Source organism: Chamaea fasciata, unplaced genomic scaffold, assembly GCF_029207755.1.
Source record: "Chamaea fasciata isolate MVZ Bird 193981 ecotype frontalis unplaced genomic scaffold, bChaFas1.0.hap1 SCAF_6, whole genome shotgun sequence".
NCBI lineage: Eukaryota > Metazoa > Chordata > Aves > Passeriformes > Sylviidae > Chamaea > Chamaea fasciata.
This window is the reverse complement of record NW_027094091.1, coordinates 6,830,132-6,857,436: the sequence shown is the minus strand read 5'-3', so window position 1 is coordinate 6,857,436 and position 27,305 is coordinate 6,830,132. Positions and strand designations below refer to the sequence as shown.

The 27,305-nt window shown below is 39.4% G+C and overlaps 1 protein-coding gene across 10 annotated transcripts in view; it reads right to left on the bottom strand.

Annotated features, from left to right (window-relative positions):
- Positions 1–2,079: 2,079 nt before the first annotated feature.
- Positions 2,080–27,305, bottom strand: part of CTBP1 (C-terminal binding protein 1) — a 235,501-nt gene continuing 210,275 nt past the window's right edge. For 9 of the 10 annotated variants that reach the window (XM_066185324.1, XM_066185325.1, XM_066185330.1 and 6 more), the window contains 6 exons: positions 24,688–24,894; positions 18,737–18,951; positions 14,783–14,913; positions 12,569–12,696; positions 9,160–9,277; positions 2,080–3,549 (listed from right to left, as the gene is read on the bottom strand). In XM_066185324.1, the coding sequence (XP_066041421.1) occupies positions 3,363–3,549; positions 9,160–9,277; positions 12,569–12,696; positions 14,783–14,913; positions 18,737–18,951; positions 24,688–24,894 (986 nt within the window). In that variant the 3' untranslated portion in view covers positions 2,080–3,362. The remainder of the gene's footprint in view (positions 3,550–9,159; positions 9,278–12,568; positions 12,697–14,782; positions 14,914–18,736; positions 18,952–24,687; positions 24,895–27,305) is intronic. The other variant, XM_066185326.1, reaches the window with a different exon arrangement.

Genomic DNA, 27,305 nt, shown 5'->3' with positions numbered 1-27,305 from the left:
TGACAGAGAACTTTTCCTAACCCCATTCAAACTGTCACGTATTAGCATTTCTTTAACATTTCTTCTTCCTCCACAGCATTTGTTACTTATAGGCATTTCCCGAACTCAACCTTCATTTTTAAGCTGAAAATATCAAGTTACTCTGATTTCCTCCCCAGAGTCCTGCACACCATCAGTGAATTTGAGAGCCCAACTCTCCTATGCCTTCAGTTCCAGCTCAGTCCTTTGAAAATGCCTGACCAAAATTACTCAGCAAATGCAGTAGGTCCCGTGTAACATCTCTGATCCATTATCAAACCTACCAAAACCACCATGCAAGATGAACCTGCCACCGCACTGCAACTTCCCACAGCGCCAACCCACCAATGCTACCGTGGGTCCTTTTTCTAACAAACTTTTGATTTGCAACCACCTGACTTTGCATCTGCACAACCGGGACCTTTCTGCCCGTTCTTGCACCAAATTCTTGTGCAGCCTCGAAGCCCCGACATCCTGTTGGCTGCAGCTTTTGAGCCAGCAGCACTCTTGTCATATTTAGCCTCATTCTTTGTCAAAACCCACAATTCAAATAATGCCACCAAAAGCAAATCATGTTCAAAGCAGGCACTTCAACCAAACTACTCTTTCAACACTGCCTCAGGGCACCTGTAGCCTCTGCTGCCATCACCTTCTCCACTCTGTATTTTCCCACTAACTGCATCTTCTGCTGTCTATACTTACTTGGCACATGCTTCACCAAAAGGAGGAAAATCTCATCACTTTTCCACTACCCAACAAAAGCAGTCATAAAAGAGAGAAGGTTGCTCTGGCTTTACAGACTTTTGTTTATTATGGGCCACTTTTCCAACCAGTCATTCACCCCAAGTTTGGCTTTTCATTACCTTTCAGATTTTCAGACCATAGCCCAAAACCAGTACCCATCAGTCTTGTCACTCCTCAGATGGCTTTTCCTTTCTGAAGCAGGAAACTGCATTACTGTGCTCCAGCCAGACCAAGAGATAACCTCAAACACGCACAAAGGAACATTGAACCCAGTGCATTTCAGGCTCAAATCCTGAAAAGGTTTGTGCCTGAGCAAGCATGGACAACAGCTCAAATGCTTCAGAACTGAGCCCAAGAAGTGCACACAATAAACACCATTTCTAGTTCAATTATGTACCCACTAGAAACAAAATGTAGTTACACAAGCCATGTCCAAATGATACAAGGAACCCTCGGTTTTTCCTTGAGAGATGGGGCTGCAAATGTGGCTGTCAGCAATTCTTGGCAGCCAGATGTTAAACATTTGTTTTACATATGTTAAGGAAGCAACTTCAGTCTGACAAAGCAGCATCTTAAAATATGAATTACCCAAGAAATACGAAATCCTGCTTCAACAGCAGGAGACTGCATTTGGTGTTTTTGCAAGTTTTTGGCCTCAAAGCTCTTAGAAGTGTCTTTTCTAGGATAACTTGCAGTTTTAGGGATGTTTTCTGTTTCATTTCACAAAGGGAACAGAAATAGTTTTACCAGCAAATAAATTGTAATGGATAACATTTTTAGCTCTGAATGTTCAAGGCAAGAACTTCCTTTCTTCCACAGACAAAATTCCACTGTACATAGTGCTCCCTGCATACAGACGCACAAATTTCTGAGTTTTGTGATTTGCAGCCTCTTACCCTTTCCTGCACTGAGGTGGAGGCTGCTCTGTAGACTTGCAGGAACAGGGGCCAGAAATTTTTACAGATGCCATAAAATCAGCTCACAAACCTTAGGTGGGTGCACTGTTCAGGCTAATAGTGAATAAAGAGAAAACAGACCACCAAGGAGGTTCAGGTCCAGGTTCACTTTTGCCCACCATGGATTTCCCTCCGAAGCAGATCAACTTTTGTCTTTTTTGAAACTTTGCAGGGATGAAGGGCATCTTACCCAGGAGCACAGGAAAGGTCAGAAGAGCATTCAGCTGGAATCGAACCTGCCTCGAACACACTTCTGCCTGTGCTCAAAGAAACAAACTCCTTCAATATAACCAATACAATTACATCCTGCTGCACCCTTCCATCATCACAGAAGCAAATAAAACAATGGACACTTCTCATGTTGGACTTCGGCAAAAGACATTTATTATTATTATTACTGCTGTTGTTGTGTTGCTGTTGTACCTCCTCTGCTCTGCCCACAGTGGTGGCATAAATGCTGTTACCACATTGTAGCTGATGATGCCGGTGTACAAATCAAAATCCATCTTAATTTCAAACTCCATTAGAAACACAGGAAAAAAGATCAACATTTACGAAATGTAAAGGGAAAAATGGTATGGAAAGAATTTTTTTTTTTTTTATTTTTCAAGCTTCCAAGACAGTATTACAAACAACAGAGAGCAAAGTAAAGCTAGAAATGAAATACTTGACAGCATCTGTTTAAAAATTACAGCTAAGAAACCTAATAAAAGTTGAATAAACAGTTACTAGAAATAAAAATTTTTACACATATGATATTTGTCTGGGATTTTTATTTCTTTAAAATAATTCATACAAATGGTTACAGTCACAAACATGATTTTAACCAAAAATATTGCTAGCCTACCACATTACCAGGAAGGAATCAATGTAGGCAATGAAATGCTGCTACTTTTCAGTAGTCTAGTGCCTTTTCCAGATACCACCAATAATATATACTTTAACTGGTGACAAAAAGCACAATGCTCGTTTATACAAAACCTCTTTTTTTCCTCAAAATCTCTTTGCAAGGTTGTCTTCATTTTGAAATAAGGGAATTCATGCCAAAATTAGGAGAAACTGTTTTTCTTTTGTTTACTAAATTATTCTAAAAAATAAGACAAGCAGGTAGAAAAAACAATGCACTGTGTGGCGTAGAAAGAAAAATGGGAAAAATTCATTGTCCTGAGAAGTTTGCCAACTGCCTCATTTTTGGGCATGTTTGAAAATATAAAAGAAAGGATTTTTAATCTCAAAACTGGTTTGTTGAATGCCTCCCTTATGTTTTTCCTTGTTGACAGCTAAGCAAACAAACCCTTTTTAATGTTCTAGAAACTGTACACAGACAAGTACATTCATGATATAATTAACTACTAACTTCTCTTGCTTAACAAAGAACCCATAGGACACAGAAACAGTGAATCAGTCCACTGGACAGGGACAAACTACAATTTATACGGAGGAAAAAATGTTTCCAAATCTTCTTTTTGTCTCCCACCTTTTTTCCTTTTATACTGTATATTGGACCAGTTTCTAAACCAATAATCGTCTCCTCCTGTAAGTTCATGGTTTTGCCTTTAATCAAAATCCAGGGGTTTGTTTTGTGTTGCGTCGTTCTCCACGCGCTGCGGTTGAAGTCTCCGATGTTGGGAATGCTGTTGTTGGCTACAATTGGTCGCTCGGGTGGTCTCTATCAGCTTCTGGTTTGACAGTTTGGCCGGGGGAAGGAGCATGGGGCGGGTGGGCGACGGCAGGGAGGCCGTGTGATAGAGACATGGGGTTGGGGACTATTCCTTCTACTGCCGCAGGAATGCCAGTGGAAGCCACGCTCACAACACCCGGGGGATACCTGCTGGGAGAAGAAAACCAGAGCAGACATTAAAACCAGACGGAGCAGACCGCCCACCCTGCCTCCTAGAGCTGCAGAGATGCCTCTTTTGCTTTCAGACCAGTTAAGACACAGGGAGTCCAGCTCCAGGTGAGATGCCATGTGCAGATGCTGCTACATAAAGCAACAGATACTGTGTTTTAACCAAATGAGACGTGAAAGTTTGCCAGATTGTTCCTTCAGATTTAATAGCAGGAGTAACAGCAAAGGAAAGCACCTTCAAGCTTTGCTCCTCTCAAAGCATCACCTCAACAAGAAATAAGTTCAGCTGGGTCCATGCAATATGTTCTCTACAACTTTTCCTTTTTTTTCCTCTTTCATTCTCATGTAAGAATTTTAAATTTTCATTGTTGTGGTTTGAAAAAATATTTCTTTACACTATTTTCGCAGTCTTAGCCTCCTGACAGCTCCCCCAAAAAGCCATCACACCCACACACTCATAAGATGACAAACTCAAGCCTATTGCAACTGAGTAACTTTTTCAGCAGCAACCTCACCACTGCACTTTTCTGAAGAAGAACCAGTGCCAGTTACACAGAGGACAAGTGCTTTAGGCAGACTGTAAGAAAGAGAAATGCAAACGCAAAATTTATGGATGGTTTTAAAAATTTCTTACTCTATCTGGACAAACACTGAGGCCTAAATATTTTATGCATTCAATAAAAGCATCACCCTCTGATTCAGCTCGATTTTATGATGGCTCTGATGTTATCAGGCTAAAGAAATCTTGCAGATCTACTGTTCCAATCCCAAACTTCAGAAGTAATTGATGAACACTGGTATTTCACAGTGCTCTATAAAAACAACAGCTACACATGGATTTAATAAAATATGTTTTCTTCTTAGTCAAATACCTCAATACCTATTTGCAAGTTGTGTCACGCTGGCCACTTCCAACTGACCCTTTGCCCTCCCCTCCTCATCATAAAGTTGCACACTCATCCCTCACTTCCCTCATTGTCTCCTGCTGCACTGTGCCCACCCAAGCATCCTGGTGAGAGCGTTATCCATTTGAAAGCCTGAGCACACAGAACTACCACTCACTGCAGCTTTTGCTGCCCAAGCATTTACCCAGAACTACACGGGACAAAAGGCACTTTTCTTGTCAAGCTTTTTTCAAGTATCACATTATTCTGCTGTTGATTTTCTCCTCATCAGAGCTCAATGCATCAGGGAATTTCACCCCATTTCTGCAGCTTTTCCATGGTAATACGTGTTTGTGCTGCTCATCCCAAGTTCCCTCAAACTGGCAGAAAATTAGTGCAGAACTTAGGCAAGACTTTGGAGAAGAAAGCTGGATACAAGCAGACCGACTTGGCTTTTTTGCTTCCACCAGAGACACATTATGGGAACTTCTTTTGGAAACACCAGAAGAGCTCAGCAGGACTGACATGGCACAGGGATAACAGGGACACCACACACTGGTCTGGTCATCCTGGGAAAGACTCTTACACACCACAACATTGACTGTAATCTGGGATGGGTAACGAGGCTGTGACTGATCACACCACCTGTAGGTCAGATAACTTTGTTCCCAATTGTACACATATTTACAGGGCTTCCTATGCTAATTCCCTCTCCTTGGAATTAATTTGCAGTTGCTAATGGAATTAGTTGCTTGTTTCAGTAACTCCATTTGAATCTTATTAATCAAATTTGCTTCAATTCCTATGAAAACTGTCAGACAGTATTGTTTTACCTAAATTTAATTTTGAAACAGCTTTTTTGCTATTCTAGGTGCTCTGCAAGACACACAACATAATTTCCATTCAAAAACGGAAACACTGCAGCTGTTCTCAACACACAATTTCTACTTTTTAACAATGTATTCCCTGAGTATCAACACACCAGAGCTGGGAAAAAGTCAAGAAGAGAGCAACTTCTGCAACTGTGTTTTCCTCAGGAAGGAAAGCCTGAGCCTCCCCTCTCGAAACTGGACAGCGCTGAATCAGGAGCACTAAGAGTTACCTTATGAGCACATGAAACATTTCAAACTGCACGACTTTAATTCCACTCTGACCCCAAATATCTTTTCTGTATATAAGGACATTCCCTTGGACCCCAAGTCCTAACCAGCAGGGTTCTACCTGCCAGCACCTCACCTCAGGTACAGGTTTTCGACAGACTTTCAGTAACGTCCAGAGGCCCTACAGTTGTTTTTCTTGTCCTAAAACTACACAGTGGCAGCAGCCAATATATACAGATGTCATACTGTTCCCCAGAAACTGCATTTTACTTGGCAACTCCTAACCCTGCTTTGCAATCCTCTTCTTGTAATTTTTGTCCCTTTTTAATCATCAGTGCTGCTCAAATCCTGTCTCTGAAAGGGCACATAAATTCAAGCCTCTATCCATGAGCCTATGTATTCTATAAAACTCTCCCCTTTTCTGCTATTTATGGCTTAGAATTCTAGTCTTTCTTTTTTCTCTATTCTTAACCAGCAAATACATCCTCTCCAGCACTTCATGAAGTTCCCCTCTATGTTCCTCTTCTGGCAGTAGTAAGTTGAAATGTTTTCCAGGTAAAATGTCAACTGAACCAGATTTCTGTGAAAGCTGAAGTGAGCAATCAGTTATACTTCTTCTGTTAATTCGTACTCTTCCATCCTCTTCCCCCATGTAGGAGGAAAAATACAGTAACTCTCTCAATTACAACAGAGGGACAACTTTAATTTCTACTTTACTCTTGTCTATCTTTTAAACTGCAGAAGCACTTTGAATTCACTATGTTAAGCTCTGTTCAAAAAACAGAATCTGTCCCAGAAGAGGTTCAATTTTTAAGTGCACTCTTACCAGGCACTGAGTGTGAAAATCAATGAAATACCTCAACATGAACTAACTCCTGAATTACCAACATCCAGCTATTTCTCATCCAAGTACCTCTTCAGTACTTAGGTATTCACAGAATCATGGAATGGTTTGGAATGGAAGGGACCTTAAAGATCATCTTGTTCCAATTCCCTGCCAAGGGACACCTTCCACTAGACCAGAGTGTTCAGAGCCCTATCCAGCCCTATCCTTGAGCTGTTAGGAGGCAGGAAGATGTGTGGAAATGTCTATGGATGGTAAAATCACTGTTACTGGCGGGTGAATTTCTCTGTGCTTATGACCTGCCTGCTCTGTGCCACAGGAAATGGCAGGGGGTTATTTCACAGGCAGCTCGGTAACAAATACACGGCAATAACACAAGATCAGGGTATGTTATACTGCTTCACCAAGACCACTACAAGTAATTCCTTCTCAGGAGTATTGTTGATCTTTACTCTTGGGATAGGTTCTGTTTGCACAACCTTTAGTGTTGATAGGATGTCTTGCATTTCACACAGTAAATGGTATTGTTTTCCCGAGAATATGATGATATTCAGATGATCTAGATTACAATCTGCTGACTAATGCTCAGTGTTCTTGGCTTGTGATAATATCTGATAACTTGAGATTTCTGTCCTACATCAAAATACAAGTGAATTATAGATCCAAAATAAAACAGCCTCATTAGTTTTAGTTCACCAAAAGAGATATCCGCATTTTTTAACATACACATTATTATCCCAGGACTTATCTTCTAATGCAATTACATGAGTATGATACAGTTATTAGCACATCTGAAACACCATACTCTCCGTGAAAGACTCCAGAACTCACTTAGCTCAACATAACCTTGGATTACAAAGAAAAGATGGAAAAAACTGGTTTGAACAATCAATTCAAATGCTGTACTTAATCCAGGTAGGAGTTAAGCATCAACAAACACTGCTATTGAAACCAATTTCTTCATAAAACCTGAGCTTAAGGTGATGCATATTTTGCACTGCACACAGTAGTAACTGCCTTTACCCACATTCAAACACTATTCTATTGCCCCTCCAAAAAGCTTTTAACATTTATTGTATAACTATTAAATCCTGCCTCAAAATTCCTAATATTAGTTTTATTTTGCATTTGAAAATAATTAAATCAGAATTTTACAATAAACTCTCTTTATCAAGAGAAAGGACTGAAACAATGTCTTAAAAAGCCACTCAGTTCTGTGCTTATCCTGCTTAAATTGAATACATATGGTCTTTACCTTGTAAATCATTAACTTCCCCAAACATTCCTAAGTTAAAATTAATTTCTGGCTGCAAAGCCTGCTTCTGCTGGACTTGTGACCCCCAAAACGAGAACAAAAACCTGCATTTTATTTGGGCATGGACCCCCATTCTTAACTGCCAGGACAGGGTTGGAGTTATTACCTCCTGTCCAGCAACACCTGCCTTTAGGCCGCAATTACACTGAGCCATACCCTCACTACTCCAAACTGAAGTCCATGAAACCAGATGCTGTGTGGAAGAGAACACGTGTGCTTGAGCTTCTCATTTAAGCAAATAAAAATACCCTTCTTAGATATTTAGGGCTATGGGTATACTTTCAGAAACAAACATCTTTAAGTGATATGATCACCAAATCCAAGTTATTCTTTTCCCTTGGTGCACTTATGGCTCCTGATGAGGAGATTGTGGCAGAGGGTGGTGACACTCAACCCTGACACCCCTCCATCCCCCTCTGATGAGATTGCTCCAAGTCCTTGGGACAGGTTAACTTTGCCTCGCTTCCCAGCAGGGCACAGATGGGTTCCCATGCACAGTGACACAAAATCAGGAACCCCCCCCTCTACTTAAGTATGGGGAGTTCTCCTAAAGACCAAAAAAGGTAAAGTAGATGCATGAAGAAGGACAGTGGAAAGATTAGGATAATGGGATATGACAAAATAGTGAGAGGACTGCACTGCCCCTTTACTCAAGGCACTGAGGGAAGCAGGCAATTGTAGTTTTCTGCCACGTTCATCCTACTTATGTGCAAATATCAGACTGGAAAATACAAAAACTGTAGGTGTTTTTCACAAATAAAAATTGTCTGAAGCTGGTTACTATGAAGAATCTGCTGCTAGAATAGCTGCTAGGGATAAAGGGACAGAGAAAGACTCTTGAGCAGACAAAACAACTAAGGAATGTGCATATTAGATGTAAAAAATTGCCCCTTTCTATTAATTATTAAGATCAGCTTTCACAGTTGACTGAGAATACACAGATCAAGTCTCTCAAATGCTTCTGCTTAAAAATTAAACATATAATTTAGAAAAAGCTATTTTAAACGTATTTTCATAATCACCACAGGCCGTTCCACTGTTTTCAATACTGAGTTACTTGTTCTCTCTTGTGTCTGGAGGCCACAAAACAACGTAAGTTTAGTACTGAAAGCCTTTCTGTAACCTACAGCTGCATCATTACCTTCAGCAAAAGAACACAGAACTTCCACTGCAACACTGGAGATGACTAGAATTGTTTTACCTGAATATACAAACAAATCTATATTCCCACACTAACCTAACAAAAAAGGTTGTAAGAGGAATCGGAGTTAGACACAGCATGACTGACATCAACAAGATTATTCTCCTGAACACGACAATTACAAAAAACAATACAGTTGGTGTGTAATGCAAAAGCACTTCAATCATTAATAGGAAGGTCTTTTATCTATCCTTGAATACCTACACTGAATTATGGAGGTATTTCTTCTACCTCTTCAGCACACTTACCTGTATGCAGCACCATTAAGCTCTGGATGAACAACTCCAGGGTCCATGCTGGCCCAATGTGTGGCTGCAGTCAAGTGATCTTTGTTAACACAGTTTTTCAGACTGTCTGGAATACGACCTAAGATGAAGTGAGGAAGAGGAAATAAAAATGTATAAAAATTGTGTGCCTTATATTCTTAGTATGTCTATGTTAAAAATACTTAAAATATTTGCATATTTAAATCAATACATAAAATGACACTAAGAGCTTGTTTCTGATCCTTGCTGTAGCCTTTTGCCTGGGACTTAGGTAATAATGGCTGAAATGCTCTGTTTAATTTTGATTTCCCTGTCTTTCTTTATTCCTTGTATACAGGGTCTCAGTAAACCCAAAATCAGTAAGATTTATCTTTCCAAGGAGCTGAAATTTGGATATGGAGCATAGCTACCAATCAAATTCAGTAGTGTAGCCCCCTGCTTTCTGTCCTTAACATGACTTTCCTCCTTTTCCTTCCACCTACCACAGAAATTAAAAACACTTAATGAAAAATATAGAATTCTGAATGGAATTGTGCCATAAACCTGAATATGACCAACACTTATTCCCCCGTACTCCTGCACTTTCCCTTTTTTATCTAAATTGCTCTTCACTTTTATTTACTGCAATGTATTAATCCTCAGCCATGCCTTTCATCCCTGCATAAAATGAAAATACACCAGTATTTCCTTTCTTCACTTCTTCAAAACCTTTCCTTAACCTCTGAAGTACAACTGAAGTTTTAAGACTGGAAAATCTGTCAACCTGATTCAGCACATACTGGACAAGCCTGTGACTGTCTTCTGCAGAACTATCTTCAGCCCTGCAACAAATGACATGAGCAGATCCAACACAGATTTTATTCATAGCAATAGGAATGTTTCCACCTATTTTAACAGGAGAGAGATCAATTGGAACATGTGTTTTTTCTGACATCTGCTTTAGTGTGTCTTCACTGAAGTTCAATCTTATAGTGCATCTGCACATAAAGGGGCAGGAAGAAGTAATTTTGAGTCCACCCCTGCCACTGCTGGCAACGGTACTCCAGAAACCCTTTCAAAAACTGACTATGCTCCATCACTAAAGAATTCAGCCTTTTGTCTCCAGCTTCCTACTGGAAATTTGATTAAGGACTTCACTATCTTTGCCTGCTCTTTCTATCCATCAGCCTGGCCACAATGGGGCTGTAAAAAAGCCTTTCCACTAAACTGCTGCTCGAGCAATGGATACCATCAATTAGGTGTTCCTCCATGACTTCAGCTGACATCCCTGAGCCTGTCACGTCTCCTGTGCACAAGCTGGAAGGGTTTTTAGCTCAGGACTGAACAAGGTGAGGTACATGCCCCATTATAGGTGAATTCCAACCATCTAGAAATGATCTTCAAAATATAGCTGAAATATACATCCATCGAAACTTCTGCCAGAACTGTCTACAAATTTGAACAGTATCTTTCTTCTGATGTTTATCCTTCTCAATCTCGTCTTCCTCTTTGCCCCCCCTTGTTCTTGTTGCTAACTTCGGTAGGCATGTTTTACTGGTCTTCCCTCAAAACACAGTATTTATTTTTTTATTTTAAACTTATAATGATCTTTTCACTTGCCATGCTTGCCTTCCTCTTACTTCCATTCCAGTGGTCCTCCTTATTTCATACTTGGTATGCTTTCAAGTTTAAAAATATATTTAAAAGTATTTAATCTCTGCTGATTATTTCTATTTTACACATCACAACATCACTGACTTTTAAATAACAGCAGAAACACTTAACATTTTTTATTGTCAGATGGTAGTCATAGCCTTCATTCCTACAATTCACACCTTTTTCCAATTATTCTCCCCCTCTACACCCTCTCTTCTTTGTGCTCCCCTATGGTTTTCATATATATCCAGCTTTATCCCACATTTCCTGTATCTTTCCTACATTTGTTTCACTGCAATTCAATGTCATTCTCACCTCCTTAACGCTGGTCTCAGTTTGATCTTACTAAAAACCATACGCAAACACTGAAGTGCTGACAGCTTCGATACAAATCAATGATCCAGATCACTGAGAGCACCATCACACACTTGAAGGAACTGTAGGTCTGCCTTCCTAGGCACATATGCTTGGGCTGCTGCACAAATTTAACATAAAACTAGCCCTGGATAGCTGGCTCTTTAGTTTTCAGACCACAGCCTATTAACAGTGATTTGCAGGTCGGATGTTGGTTTGTGCAATCTCCCCCAGAGCTATCTGGGAGCAGGCAACAGTTACTGAACACCCTAACAAACAAATGTACCACTGGAGTTTTGGAGTACAGCCACAAGGACCAATTCCAGCTAAGGGACAGTCAGGCCCTTCAGGTCACCTCTAAAACATTAGAGTGAAATTGTCCAACAAACGACAATTCAGATGAGGAGTTTAAGAGGTGCCTTTAATTAGCATCCAGAAGAGAATCTTCTTTCTGCACAGGCTATAAATGAAACTAAATTGCCTGGTCTCTCTAGGCACAAGCCAGAGAGAAGGCTACTGCCAGTGCTTTTTGTGTAACAGAGCAATGTGTTGGCACTGAACTACTCTCAAGGTGACACAGATGGCCCTGCATGTCTGCAGAGCATTCAGACGATATCGCCAAGGGGGACACAGCAAAGTCCAACTAAAGAGAAAACATTAGTGCTTAATGAATCATTTTCCAGTATGAAAATCCTTCCTTTTATTTTAGGCTACAAGGGATTCAAACCCTTGCCAAATGGCTCAGTCCTCTCATTTTACTTATTAGCAGTGCATGTTTGAGACGTAGCTGTTTTCTCTTATGTGAGCAGTTTACAATTACATGGCAGTTATATAACAAAGACACTCTGCCCTTTAAAATGCCAGACTTCTTTAGCAAGGCTTTAAAGAAGGGAACATCTAAAATAGAATAACCTCCCAACAAAATACTGAAAACTTCACATAGAGAACTGCCCATGACAAGTATAAGGGAGCGTCTAAGAAAAGCTGAGGAAGACACCAGCAATACCAGGAGGATTTACAGTCAAACCCATCAAATGGGCAATAGTTATATGTAACAAAGAAAAAAGCAGATAATTTTTCACATATAAATACATTTCCTGTACATGAAAAAAGTATTCATCTTGCAATGCCTGCCTTCCCTTTGTAATTGCAAAGAACCCTCAAAATGACTTGTTCCGATTCTGAGAACAGACTTAGCGGGCATTTGCTGATTTCTGTGTTCCAAATATTAGAAACAAAACCCAAGGCTGCTTCTTTTTGGCATCTTTCAAGGCTGAAGAAAGAAATTTCTTAAAAAGAACTACACAGGGAAGGAGATAATAATAATACTAATACTAATAATACTAATAATACTAATAATACTAATACTAATAATAATAATAATAATAATGGGAGCCAGTACCTGTGATCGCCCTTCGGATCTCTCGTGCTGCTTCCTCCCGCATCTCAATTGAGGCTTGTTCACTATACCAGGCTGCATGTGGGGTACAGATCAGGTTTGGTGCATCCTTCAAGGGGCCCTGACTAAAGCTAAATGAAAATTCAAAACAAGATCAAATGACAAAAAATATTGGGGGCAAGAGGAAAGCAAGGTGGGGAATCCAGATGGATTTGTACACACACAGATTAATTTCTACAGCACAAAAGAATTGCATTTTCATTTTTTACTGAGTTTGTTTATAGTTCTGCCTGTTAATTCAATGTACTGTTTGGGGTATAAATAAGCAACAATCACTTTTCATAGATTAAAGGGTGGAACTTAAGTATAGCAGCAACATTAGCTTCTGTCCAATGCACTTATTGCAACTACAGCCACTGACGCTCCAGTTCTGGAGCAGAAATGCACAAAGGAAAACCCAAATTAATTTAGATGCCATTCCATTTGTCCAGTTCATCACAATTTTACTTTTATTGCATTAACCAACAAAGCTCTTCTTTCTGTAAGTATGACATCTAACCATTTAAAGAAAAAACAATCTTATTTCCAAATCAGAAGTGTGCACATCAGCAGCCTCTACGCCTTTTGCATAACTCAGAGGGGTTTTTTTTCTTGAATTTTTAGCTATTTTTTCTTTCCCATTCCTTTACAGAAACTCCACAGAAAGAAGGAAATTTACTTTACAGATTGTTTTTCAGGGAAAGCAATGAATCTGTGTAAAAGTGTTATCACAGATACAAAGTAGAGAAACTGAAAATAATGGAAACTTGCTCCTCCTATTTATTTCCAGTTTTAATAATCTTGCAGTCAACTGTAACAGGAGAGCAAATATTTTAAGACAAAAGCGTGCTTTCAGAGTTGGTCATAATTCATAAAATGATAGATTTCATCTGCAGTTCAACAAACATCAAAATATCTGGCACAACTCTTGAATAAAGAGTTGCATGCTGTGATCAGATAGACATGCAGCACTGAAGCCAAAGGAAACCGTGGCTGTAATCCTGCAACTGAATCTCTGCACATGGCATCTCCATGCAGTAAATGGGGCTTCCCAGAGGTGCAATGGGCTGCTTGTGCAGATCCCAGGTAGGAACTGGGAAGAATATAAGTAGCTGCAAGTCACTTGAGCTGCTACACTCCGGCTTTGCACAGCACCACTGCATTGTAATGACTGCGTTTAGGAGTAAATGAATCCAGGGTATACATAAATAAAATTAAATATCTGTGATGTGGCACTGTGCCTCAGTAGATAGAAAAATTCTGACTAAAAGGGTATTATTCTCTTTTTTCAAATCCTCAAGCTGGAAGGAGAGATACTGTCCTCCCTCCAATCTTTACAACCTGCCCTGAATCTGTTCTTCTTCAAAATCTTATGTGGATTGTTCCAGCTAAAAATAACATTTTTCCCTTCCCAGTTTGAAAAAGGCTTGTCACATGCAAGGACTAAGCTACAGCAGTCTGTTCTCAAGACTCAAGGACATATGAAAAAGGCTCATTTTGATTAGGAATGCTGATATCTCAATGCCAATGCCACTTAGGGGAGTGGTACATTTCTGTTTGAAACACTGGACTTGTCAATCATTCCAAAACTCAGGCTTGTGCTACCAGCCCTGCTACTGACAGTAGAGTTACTACTCCCCTTATAAAGGGTAAAACAAAACAAAACCTGCACTCTGACAGCTTTCCTGAACTTTTTTTTGCAACCTCTTCCATACTTATCGCTTTCCTGAAGAGGCAATCTAGACAAATGTCTTTTCCTTCAGAAAGGTGCCAAAGAAGTTACTTCTCACACCACATCTCAACTCCTTGCCTTTGAAAGACACTGTTCAGACATCAGTTGCCTCCAGAGCTGCATCAGTGGCAAAGGTGCACTTCCCCCTTAAAGCCACAGCCAGGATTTGAACTCAGGTTCCTGCTATTTCTACTACATAAACTCGTTGTTCGTTTGTTTTTCTTTTTAAGGAATTAAATCTTGGATATCACTTCTAACCACATACACCAGCTCCATCTACATTTGCATCAGTCCAGTGCTGCACAGATTCATGTTGCTTTGCTAGGAGTATTCATCTACCAAATGAACGGAAAACTCAATTTACTTGTTGCTGTTGATTGTATCATGCACTAAGACTTAAAAATAAGAAAGTGAACAAAATAAAAAGAAAAGAAAAGGAAAAGCACCTGAATGGTTCTGACTCATGTACATCTAAGGCTGCCCCTCGTATCCTTCCTTCCTTCAGGGCCTGTGCAAGTGCTTTTTCGTCTACTAACCCACCTCGAGCTGTGTTGACCAGGAAAGCCCCTTGTCTCATCTAGGGAAAGTTAAAAACAAGAATGATGAAATAAAAATAAATGAAATAAAATCGTTGTGGCATTATTTTTTACTCAAAAGAAGCATCCATTATAACAAAGGCTATTCAGCTGGTTTAAACTGTAACAGTTGTCTTCCCTCTCCATTGGAAAGTACCACCAAATGTGATGCTTCTAACATAAAATGCTATTTCACAGCACTTAATAACCTTTTGTTTCTTGTAAGTAGTGTCTTTTAATAGAAGCGTTGTTTCAGATATTGTGCAGTAACATGATCAAAAGATACAACTGTGCATATGAAAGTGACAGATCATTTTATGCCTTTTTATTTCACTGTGAAATTGCATGAGACAGAAACTACAGCACATTCTTAAACAAATTCATATTTTGTGGCTTTCAACTTTCACACAAATAAAAGCCTACATGAATTTTTCAGAAAAATCAATGCTTTTGGATTTTCAAACACTTTTCCCTTTAGCTGCCAAAACACAGTAGATGCATGTATTATTTATTTTTGTTACATCAGCTTCCTCCTCCCCTGTGAGACTTTTTAAATAAAGGTCTGAAGAATTCTTCCATTATTCAATTAAAAGGCATGAAAATGAATTTGGTTGAGAACGCTCTGTGCCCAGGAGAGAAGCTGTGCTGTGCATTGTGCAGATTAGCATTGTAGATGACACTGCAATCAGTATGGGGAGAACTACAAGAATTTACACCGTAATATATCCACAACTTGAAAACAAAGTGGCGGTTTAAATAAGAGAAATGGTACTGAAATAAACATAAATTACAACATCCTCCTTCCAGCTACCCTGGAATTTCAACTTTGACAGATGTCTCAAACACCTCTGTGCATGAAGGAAAGCACATGAAGAGTAGGAACCACGGTGAAGATGAATAATGAAAATCTCCTTTCGTACTGACACCATCTCTCGCCATAAAAATAAGCAAACCCCAACATTTTGACACCAACTCAACTTCATGAAACCTACACATCAAACTAAACATTAGGTAAATGGGTCCTTACACTCAAATGCTGATTCAAAATGCCAAATTCATCAACAAGGTTTGAATAAGTCAGTTTTGTTTTGTTTTTTTTAATGAGGGCCTAGGGAATATCAATTTTCACATGCTTGCAGTGTTTTATAAAGAAAAACCCACCATATTTTCCTGCTCAGCTCTCCAGGTTTAATGTGGCCCTGCCTCTCTACATTTGCAGACTCCAGAGCCTACAGGAGAACCATCCATTGGTCTATACAGCAAAACCAAACTCCACTTACAGGAGCAGAACTAAAGGATGCTTCTCTCAGCTTTATGTAATTAACTTGGGAATCAGAACAGCAAAGAAACTGGAGCAGGATCTTAAGCTGATCTGGTAACAAGAAGAGATTCCTTAGGGGAACAATCACTGCATCTCCAGTGCTTGGGTGAGTTGTAGGAACTGTACCAAAACCAGCACAGGGGGGCTCACCCAAGAGCCACTCACAGCTGTGCAAACACACAAAGGCTCGAGGAAGCTCATATACCCTTCCCATTTCTGTGCAAACTGGTAATTTGAGTTGTAAGTACAATTTGGTGTATTTATAGGCCCTCTGAAGGATGTGAAAATTTTACTGAAAGTGAACCCTCTTAAAATCTTCTGTCCAATCTGTACAACAACCTTGCTTGAGTTTTCATTTTAGAACTATTTACGAAACTCCAGAACTAGCAGTAGGACATGCTCATTTCAAACAGAACATGTCTGCATAAATGCATTCTGGAGGGAATGAATTATGTGACTCATGATAAACTGTCAGGGTGGATGCAGCTGGAGATGATCCTTAACAATGGGTGGAAGCTTGAAAGAGCTTCACAGCTGGAACTGCTGACGTCTGTTAAATTCACCTACACTAAACCTGCAGAGCTGCATTATAAAAGTATTGGGTTTAAATTGCAGGTTTTTTTCTCAAATCTGTATAGTTAAAGATGACCTCAATCTCTTAAGAGCCCCTGAATACCACAAGTTCATTGAAACACTTCTCTGAGCTTCTCTGGGACTACAAGGACAAGCAGGATGACTGTACAGAATAATGATTTAATTCACTAGAAGTTACCTAAGAGAAGACAGACACCAAATTTTCAAAGACATTTTAAGTTTATGTCATTTCAGACTCAAGAAAATTCAGGGTGCGACTTCAGTGAAATGAGATGCACCATACTTCTCTGCACTTTGTTTAAAAAATGGTTATTACATGAGCATACAATATTGGACAAAAATGGTATGCAATGCTCTGTAGAAATTCCAAGCCATCTCCAACATCTGTCAGCCTAAATCAGAATATGCTCTACACAGACCAAGCACTCAGAGGGGTTACAGTTTCATGGGTTTCACATGCACTTTACTATCCAGACTGTTTCACCCAAACTCCTACCCAAAGCAACAACTATCATCTAACACTTTAATTAATCCTTGCTTTGATCAGGAAGGATAACAAATAACAAGTGAAATGCTTACAGGATACTCTCCAGTGCAGAGTTTATTACAGGCATTTAATTTCAGACTGTATTACTTAGTTTTAACATATTTCCCTTTGTTTCTTTGACTAACACACTGTGGCTTTTCCAAAGCTTAACACATTTCTCTTCCTGTGGTAAACTGGCCCCAGTTTCTCAAGTGCTGTATAATAAAGTGACCAATGCTCAGTGGTCCCACAGAATTCAGTATGATGCTTTTTGGGTCTAGATGTCTGCTTGAAAAGACATACCACCATGTAATGAGCACTGAATGTACCCAGCCATACAACAAAAGGCAGGGTGACAGAGCTCTAGTCTCCCAGATTTCATTTTAAGCTTCTTAATTTTTTAGAGTTTTAAATCCCAAATCCTGATTTTATCTTGTGATGGATTTGCAGAATCCCTAACTTTCAAATCAAGAAGTGTGTTGCAGTGTCATTTTTCTGCCATGATCCTACATGACTGTGGAACATTGTTCAGTGAGTTCTTCAGTTCTAAAGTTCAAGAGTAGTAGGTAGAAATTATTTCTCAGAAGACAAGTAATGATTTTACTGCAATAAAGTGCTACTGTCACTGTCACCAACATATAAACCCATTATATATGCATAAATATATATATAAAAAACAGCCAAATCAGTTATTCTATTTTAGAGCTTTTTTCCTGTACATTGCCTCCATTCTTATGTCTCAGTGTTTTACTTCTGACTGTTACCTACACTAAAGCTGGAGTCAAACTTTTTTATTAAGTGTCTGGCTTCTAGTATCAAATTTGTCAATAACGGAGCAGTTACTGCACCCAGATTTCGAAATTACTTTACGTATTACCTAAAACTTTAGGGAGAAGGTAGCACTAATTCCAAGAAACATTATTTTTCCCAAAAATGAAATGCTGTAAATGAGCTCCATCTTTGAAATGTCTGCAAGCATCGGGACTGAGCACAGGGGGGAGCCATTTAGTCATAATCCTTAAATTGCATCGAAGGAACTCGGAGAGACAACAGTGAAAGGCAGAATTGCTACCTGAAAATAGGCATGTAAAGGAAGAAGCTACTACAAGACATAGAAAAAGACACTGCTTTTACATCAATGCCACTTCATTAAATCTGCGCGATATTAAGAAGAGCAAATTATTTCCACAAATGTGATGTTATTGAGCCAAAAAGACAGTAAAAGCAACATTACATAAGCAACCAGCTAGTTCCTAACCAATTACAGACCTCTTAGAGCAAGAAAAGAGTTCTATCAAATGAGAATCTGCCTATTTACAGAAATAAATGCTATACAGAGTTGGCAAACAGCAGTGGTGTGAAGGGCACCCACAGAGATTATTACCTGCTTTATGGTGAAGTCATTAATAAGATGATGATTGTGTTCATTCAAGTTGCAGTGCAGGGTAACACAGTCACTGTGGAACAGCAGGTCCTGCAAAGTGCTCACCCGCTGCAGTCCCAGAGCACGCTCCATGCCATCCGAGAGGTATGGGTCATAGAAAATCACACTGAAGCCAAAGGCTTTGGCACGTAGTGCTACTGCTTGCCCAACACGCCCTAGAAGAAGATAAACATGCCGTAAGAGCAGATGTGAAGCAGCTGGTGTAAGGTGGCCTCCTCCTTCCTAAAGGGAACGCTTGTATCAAACCCTAACACTCTGCACAGCAACTCCAAGGGCAGAAAAAGGAGGCGTCTCCCATCCCACTCAGAGTCATCACTGAGATCAGAAATGGTACATCTGGACTGTTTCACACTGCCTTGAAACAAAGCAGGAGGTTTGCACCTTTTGTCACCAGATACGCAAAATGCCAGAAGATGTCACGTAATCTGCAATAATCTGTGTAACGCAAGGCTTGCCTGCTGGGCCTGTTTACGGCAAAACACCACGGCCTGTGAACACATCCTGCCAAGGGCTTATCCTTACCCATGTCAAACCAGCTGGCTTTAATAAAAAGCTATAAAATTAATCCTCAAAAATGGATGCAATGACAGATAATTTGTTTAATCTGAAGCGCAACCATTCTCAATACACCGAATCTCCTTTCTGGTATTTTCTTTCATTTTGAAGAACATCCTTCCAGCATTAAAATGCCTACAAGAATCCTGCCATCTAATGCTTTAAAATAAATTTTATTCAGCTGCCTGAACGATAAATAAACACAGTACATCGTATGGCATCTAATTAAGAAGAGTGCAATCCCACTTGGAATTCACATTGAACTTTGCTTTTTTGTTCCACTTTCCTTCCTGTCATATTTCAGAGCTGTGCCCAAAAGTGCTATATGGGCATGACTCCATACCACATGCACCAGGAGGCGTGTACTTCCCTTTGACACACTACCAGTAAAACACAGAGGGGAAAAAAACCCTGAGTACATCTAATGAGTTACAGGCATTTTGAAGAGTGAGAACTAACACACTTTTCAAATTAAAAGTTTACAGACCACATATTCATGTTAGAGTACTACAAATTTTGGATAAAGATGTTTCAAAAGCATCACTTGACACACCATAATAACAATGCCTAATTAAATAAAAAAAGTCAACAAGCTTTCCTTTATAACGTCTAAGTTTGTTCAAAAAAGCGTCAAATCAACCCAGGAAAATCCCATCTCTTTCCAACTGCGCTTGAAGGGATTTCCCTCTGCTTTTCAGTTTCTCTTTGAATAAACTTCAGAAGCCACAGGAAGAAAGGTTTTTGCTGATCACTCAATGTGAGCACAGCAATTCTGCAATGCTTAGTGACAGATGTGCTTGGAATATTAAACAGTATATCAATCTGACAGGGGCTGTCTGCTTTTCTTTGGGGACACCAGGTTAGAACACTCCTCAAGATCTTTCATTTCAACACTTGCATGCATGTTATTTGTTTGCTTTCCAAGCTGTTTTTATAAATTCGAATTAGAAAATTTTCAACACAAACACTGTATTGTTTTCAAATTTTGGCATGTTCACAGCTCAGGAATCAGTCACACAACTGTAAACATTTTTTTTTTTAACAAAGCATGTAACTGTTACTCCAGCTCCATTCATTTTCATATGTAACATTCTGTCATCTGTTCTTTTTTTTTTACACTCTTTACAACACTAATACCTGAGGGGATTCGCAACAGCAAAATCACTTACAACAGCATCTCCAGTTAAAGCTATACTCTTCATTCACCCCACCCAGGCTAATAAACTAAAACCTTCTTCAATGGGCACAAAGTTACTTTCAGAAACACTTGGGAATCACATCTCTATTTCTAATCAGAATTATCGTATTACAATATTTTATGGGATAAAACTCTTCTGTAATTGACAATTTGTACTTAGTCTTAGTCATTAAACAAGTACACAGCTGGACACAAGGAAATTGCCAATTTCTTTTTAAATTACCATCTGACATAAAGAACAACCACAAAACGATGACCTTTTTTCTTTTCCTTTCCTGAAAAGCTTCTATTATATAAGACTCTCCTGGGTATGAGGGGTGGTTCAAAACCTACCTCAACATACTGAGGACAATACAGCACACAAAGCATCGCACCTTTGGGACAATTCTATGTTAAGAGCATATCAAATTGTTATGAATATTCATGGCTGCTTCCAGGGAGGGCAGAACCTTAAGCTCAAAACCTTAAATTAATTTCTCCATCGGTAGTGTGAGAAGAATGCAGAAAATGAATGTTGCATACAATTGCAAAAAAAGCAGAAAGCAACAAAAACGTATTTTTGAAATCAAAGTTCTAGCAAGGTCCATTCATCGTTTCAGAAGACAGACTCAAACACCCAGGTCTCCTTTTGCAGCCTCATCCAGTCACTTCCCTGCAAGTCTCCCAAATCCCCAACAACCCAAGTGTCCCAATATATAGCTGTGTCTGACCTTGACCCTGCCAATGACCTGATTTGAGGGGGACAGTACAGCAGCTGCAGGTCAAGGACCCTGCTCAGCCCTTGGGCAATGCACACTCATCCTAGGCTGGTATTACATGATTCTATAAAATGATGTTGATACCATGGAAATGATGATGATGCCCTGCCTGAAGACTTCCATAAAAAGGAAAAGTGCTTTCATTGAGCAGCTCTTCTCTGCCTGTGCAACAGCAGTGGAGAATATGGGTAATTTTTCCTCCTTCTTGGAGAACTCTGAAATGTGGAGAGTGCTGTTTTGTTACATTTCCTGCTGAGCACATTAAGAGAGCCAGTAGGACTGCTAGGAGTAGATCATTTATTGCAGAGTAGTACCACTCAACCCTTAAGCCTTGTTGTCTTGTAACACAAGTTAGTAATTTGGCCAAGCATCTAGGTAGGGCACTGGGACTGTTGTGAGAATAAAGCAGGTGAGGAAAGACAAACTGAGTGATGACATCCACCGTGATGTGCAGACAAATTTATTTAGAGGAATTTCACCTTTCCTGGGTGAGGATATGCATTAGTCATTAGTCATCAGCATTTCTCACTGAGAAGGAAGGGAAAGGGAGTGTGACTTCACTGCTGTAAAATTATCATTAGAGCAGAACCAAGGCCAGATGTCTATTCATCCAAGTATTTACGTGCTGCTGCTCATAAATTCTCCTCCTTAAAAAACCCACAACCCCCTACATTTCTAGATATAAGGTGAAAAGGTAATGCTTTTTTTTATTATTAAATGGGGGGGCTTATTATCCACACTCGTGATGCATCACTTAAAATACAGGACACTGGACAGTAATAAAGATTAAAAGTGACAAAGACAGTTGTTTAATGATGTGATATTATTATTTATGCAGGGCTCAAAGGATCAGACACTTCAGGAAGACAGAAAGAGGCATGGGCTGCACCCTAGGGAGCTCAGGGGCTAACCAAACAACACAACAATGACGGATGGGATCCAACAAGCACACAAGGAAGCATTATGCTGTTGAGCCTTTGCTTATCTTCAAGCTCAATACAAGCAGAGGATGAGAGATGGGGTTAACTTTAAAGGAGGAACACAGAGTAATAGGATTAAGCAGGACAGACCAAGTGTCAAAGTAGGAATATGCATGAGAGGAGGGAAAGAGAGTGGGTGATGGAAAGAAGGCAAGTGAGTCACGAAACTTGGCTAGATCAGTGGATAAGGAAGTGAGTAGCTGAAACTTTGGAGACATAGTCATTCCCTAGCACAGAGATAGGCAAGAGCTAGGGTGTTTCTCTTTGGCAAAAAGAAAAGCCCAGGAGCAGATGTTAAGAAGGTCTGCAGTTAGCTGTTGCAGCAGTAGTGATAAATTTAAGCAACCCACTGCTGAAGAGACCACAAGTTTTAAAACAAGAATAGAGAAACATAGTTGTGGTTGAGAGGAGATGATCTCAGACATGTTAACAACAAAGGACAGAAACAGAGGAAAGGGCTTAGCAACAGATGATGAGAACTGTTTGTGTGTAACACATTCCCTTCATAGCATCTGGGTGGATCATCACTTCTGACACTGATGTGTCTAAATAATAAACTGAGGCAAAACTCCAGATGTGGGGAGAGGCCACTAGTGAAGAAACACAACCTAAGGACAACAGTCTTTGGTTGTAAATACATGTTTGAGTCTGAAACTCAAGACAGGTAACCTCTTGCAGTGATCTGTACTAGGAAAGGGTGCACATCACAGCCTAAGTGCCTGAAGTGCTCACACAGAATACTGGTAAATCTTCTAAGTTTATATTTTTACTCTTCATCAATACATAGATTCATAGGAGTTTCTTAGAACAGGTCAGAATCAAAGTGCTGTGCCTATTTACACACATGCACAAGAAGGAAGAGTGGAAGTTTTCAAAAGTGACTTTACAATTTAATATTCTTTGAAATTGTGAGTATTCTATGGTAGGAAATATATAGGACTAACAAAAGGCTGGATGTAATGACTGGTCAATAACTGCAAGAGATGTGTGCCCCTACAAATCAGATTTTACTAGCCTTTTTAGTGTAACGTGCACACACAAGGCTTGCTTTTTAAAACTAAAACCAAAACCTAGCATTTTCTAGAGCTTTATACACATACTGGCAATCTGATTACCCACTTGTTTCTCTATACTTTTCAATCATCGAGCACAAAACCAGCAAAACTCACTTAAGGAAGTCATTGATGAAAACCTTTTCTTTCTAATCTCAAGTCTGAATTTGTTCAGTAAAAACAAGAAACTGAAAGACAACTGTACAGATATCTGCAGCAAATGTGCACACTGCATGTGAGCCAAAGTCTAAGTTTCAAAAACCAGGTATGCATTTCCATTTTGGAAACACTGCAGGCAACTGTCTATTATTTATGTACAGACACTACGACTGTGAGCACAATAATCATTGTGTATTTAAATGAGATGCATAATCAAATTAGTATAGATTTAAGAAAGCAGCTTCATGACTAATTTCCTGAAAGTCATATTTTAAAGGCAATTCTTTGATTGTGAAGATGGTTCTGGTGTATTGCAGGCTCATTTAAATGAGTACTATGTAACACTAGGCTATTTTCAGCTTCCAAAAGTAAGAGTTCATGGCTTGAGTTATTTGACAGCAATGTGGAACTGGAGCAGTCATTTAAATATGATGCTTTGTTGTCAAAATCATATTAATAATTCCTGTGGATGAATAGCACAGCAATTAGATCCACAGTCTATCAGATCTGTGTAAGACAAGCACATGACTGAATAATTTTTATATAGAAACTGACTTCCTTGTTTTTCTTCTGTACTTCTGTAACAGACAGTAATTAATTCATCTCAAGCAAGCCTGTCCATCTGTTGGATGCTGAAAAATATTTAGGGTCACTCAGAAAGGTAAGTAGGTGATTTCATTAGGTCTGGAAATATTTCAAGCTTTCTTGCATCTCTTCTTCCTCTCATTAGATTTGAAATACAATTTCAGATCCAGCTCAACCAAATGCACACAATAACTGAAGGAAAGACTTTTTAGCTACGTAAAAATAGCATAAAAGGAAGAAAGTCCAAACAAAATCAGATATGAAAATGGAAAGGGATAAAACATAGACATGTAACTGGGCTGAAGTAGCAGGATCCTTGTCCTGGAAATGGGAAGAGATGATGTGTCCTCTTACAAGCAGTGTGCCTGACAGCAGGCAATATGGCAACAGAAGGATGTACAGAAACTCAGAGAATATCAGCAATAAAATAAATTTTCTGAGGAAAACCGTTATGTCGAAAGGGAAAACTTTTGGGTTACATAATGATCAGGAATGAATGCTTGATGTGCAGTGAACAAATGTTACATTTTTACAGCTCAAATCTTCACTTTTTTTTAAGCAATGGACAACAAAGAGCACGAAACCACGTAGGAAGCCAGCGTACCTAATCCAATAATGCCCAAGGTCTCCCCTCTGATCCGGGCAGCTCCAGAGGCCACTTCCCGAATCTGTTCCACGCTCTGTACCCTCGTGCCTTCCCGCAGGGCCTGGTGCAGCCAGGTGGTTCTCCTGTACAGGTTCAGGATGTGGCACATGGTGGAATCTGCCGTTTCTTCTACGGAGGCGGCTGGCACGTTACACACGGCGATTCCTGCAAGCAGGGGGGAGAGGATGCCAGTTGCCAAACAATGTTCACTTTCTCCCATTTAACAGCAACACAGGAGCATGATGTTTGAAATTACAGGTATTTCAACATGTCTTGCACAAATACTACGTTTCTGACTGTAATAGCAGACAAGATTACCTGACATAATAGTTGACAACTATGTGCCGACTTATTTCTTACTTTTTATTACTAATTATCATGCTTTTATTTTTTGCAAACTGAGTCAGATAGCAAACAGGCCACTGAAACCACAGAAGGAAAGCACTGAGGATGTCTGATAGTTCAGAACATGAGTCTTGGTAAGCATTTTACATTTCCACTGAGCTTGGTGTTTTGAATAGCAAAGAGAAATCTGCCCTGCTCTCAACACTGTGGTCAACGATCACGGTTCAGGTTTAACTGTGTGAGTTAGCTTTCCACCACTGAGCAAATACCCTCCCAAAAGCTATCTATGCAATTTACAAAAAGGAAAAAATAATTTACAATGACAGCAACTCTTACAAAGCCTTCACAGGATGACTGTTAAGCAATTCCACATCATGTACAGGTAATCATGATATAGGGAAGGACAATCTGTTATGATTTGCACAGGGTTTTTAGAATTACAATGACAAAACCCCAGGCCTTTCCTGGTCCCCCACATTAAATGGAACCCATCTAATTGTCAATAGGAAAATGCAAAATCTGCCTCTGCATGGCATGCAAAGGTAATGCCAAGTAAGTCCATGCTCCTAACAGCTGAAAAGCTATCGGTTGAAATGAGCATAACATCAAGCAGCTTAAAGTGTTACAGGCTTCCATAGAAAGCTGTGGAAGGTGGATTATTGATTCAAGACTCACAATAAGACCGTTTTACTTCAAAAAACAGATGAAGCAACAAGTGATTGTAATTGCACGCAAGTTATCCCATTCTTCTTTTTACCTTCCAGTACTCAATACACAGCAGTTAAGCAAAATGCCTGAAAAACTTTTGTGTCCTTTTCGACTTGTCTCTCTTCAGTTTTTCCATGTTCTGCATGTTCTCTCTCTAATCACCAGCTCTCACAAATGTTTGTGTCTCAGTTCTGCTGACTGAGACAACAAACAGTACACAGTATAATTTCATGGTGAAGAAAAAAAAAAAAAAAGTGTTTTGTATCCTAAAAGCACCCAAAAACTGTTTTCACTGCTTGGGATTTTACATAACTAAATATTCAGTAAGTCTTCAGCTAATGCCAGAGTATCTTAGGAAGCAAAGAGGAAAAATAAACATTCTCTTCAAAAACAGCACCAATAGTAATATGACAAATAATAAGCTCATACTATATTGATCTATGTTTTACATTCAAATGCCTTTATTCTGCCGAGTACTTTTTTACAGCTATCTCTACACCACTAAAAACCAGCACAAGGAACTTACAGAACTATTTTTCTTTCCTCTGCTGCAGAGATAAGCCTGTCTGCTGAGTCACTGCCCTTAAGACTTACAAGAAGATATACCAGCATCATTTGCTGGAATATTAATCTTGGCATCCTGCTAACGTGAATGGTAGTGGGAAATTCACCATTTTTAAAAATGGGGAAAAAAAGCTCAGCTGGGAGGGAGAGGTGAAGGACTGAAAAATAACATCCCTCTAAGTACCTCACATTAAACACCTGCATTTGTTTATACAAAAAAAGTCTTTTTCATGGAGCAACAATGCAGGTTTTAGATGGCAACGTAAATTTAATAAATGTGTCCCCTAACAGCTGCCATCAACAAAATTACGCTTTAAAAGGAGCTTAAAGAATTATATTACATATTTGGGAAGAGGAATAATATACCTTCTTCCTTAATAGATTTCCTTAGGAAACTGAGGGAACAAAAGTCAGATAATTTCTCTCCTGAATGGCAGTAATTTTTTTTCCATATTTTTCTTCAACTTTAAAAGCAGTTCATTTTTGAAAGGCAGAAACATGGCAAACCACAAAGAGCAGCAAGAGAGAGGCAAGGAAATGAAGAGACATTTCACATGGGAAAAGACAACACACTCTTATCTCACATCCATCAATCAACGCTCCCTTCCCTTTTCCCACTGCTTTCAGTGATTTTGTGCACAGGTTTAATGCTAAAAAATGCAGGAGTCAACAGGCATTACCTGGGCTCCCACTTCACTCACATCCAGCTACACCCATAACCTGTATGCATTTTCTAGTCAACTATTAATAAAGTGGAGGAAAAGCATGTTTTATCCAAGAAACACATATTTTCATGCTTTGTGAGAAGATTAAAAGTGCTAATATAAAATAATGCTTAATAGGAAAAGCTGGTAACAGCCCCATGTGGCAGCTGTATGAAAGATAACTCAAGAAGTTACTACAGAAGTTCTGGAATACGATTGACCCTGGTCTAAATCTACATTTCAAAAGCAAATCAT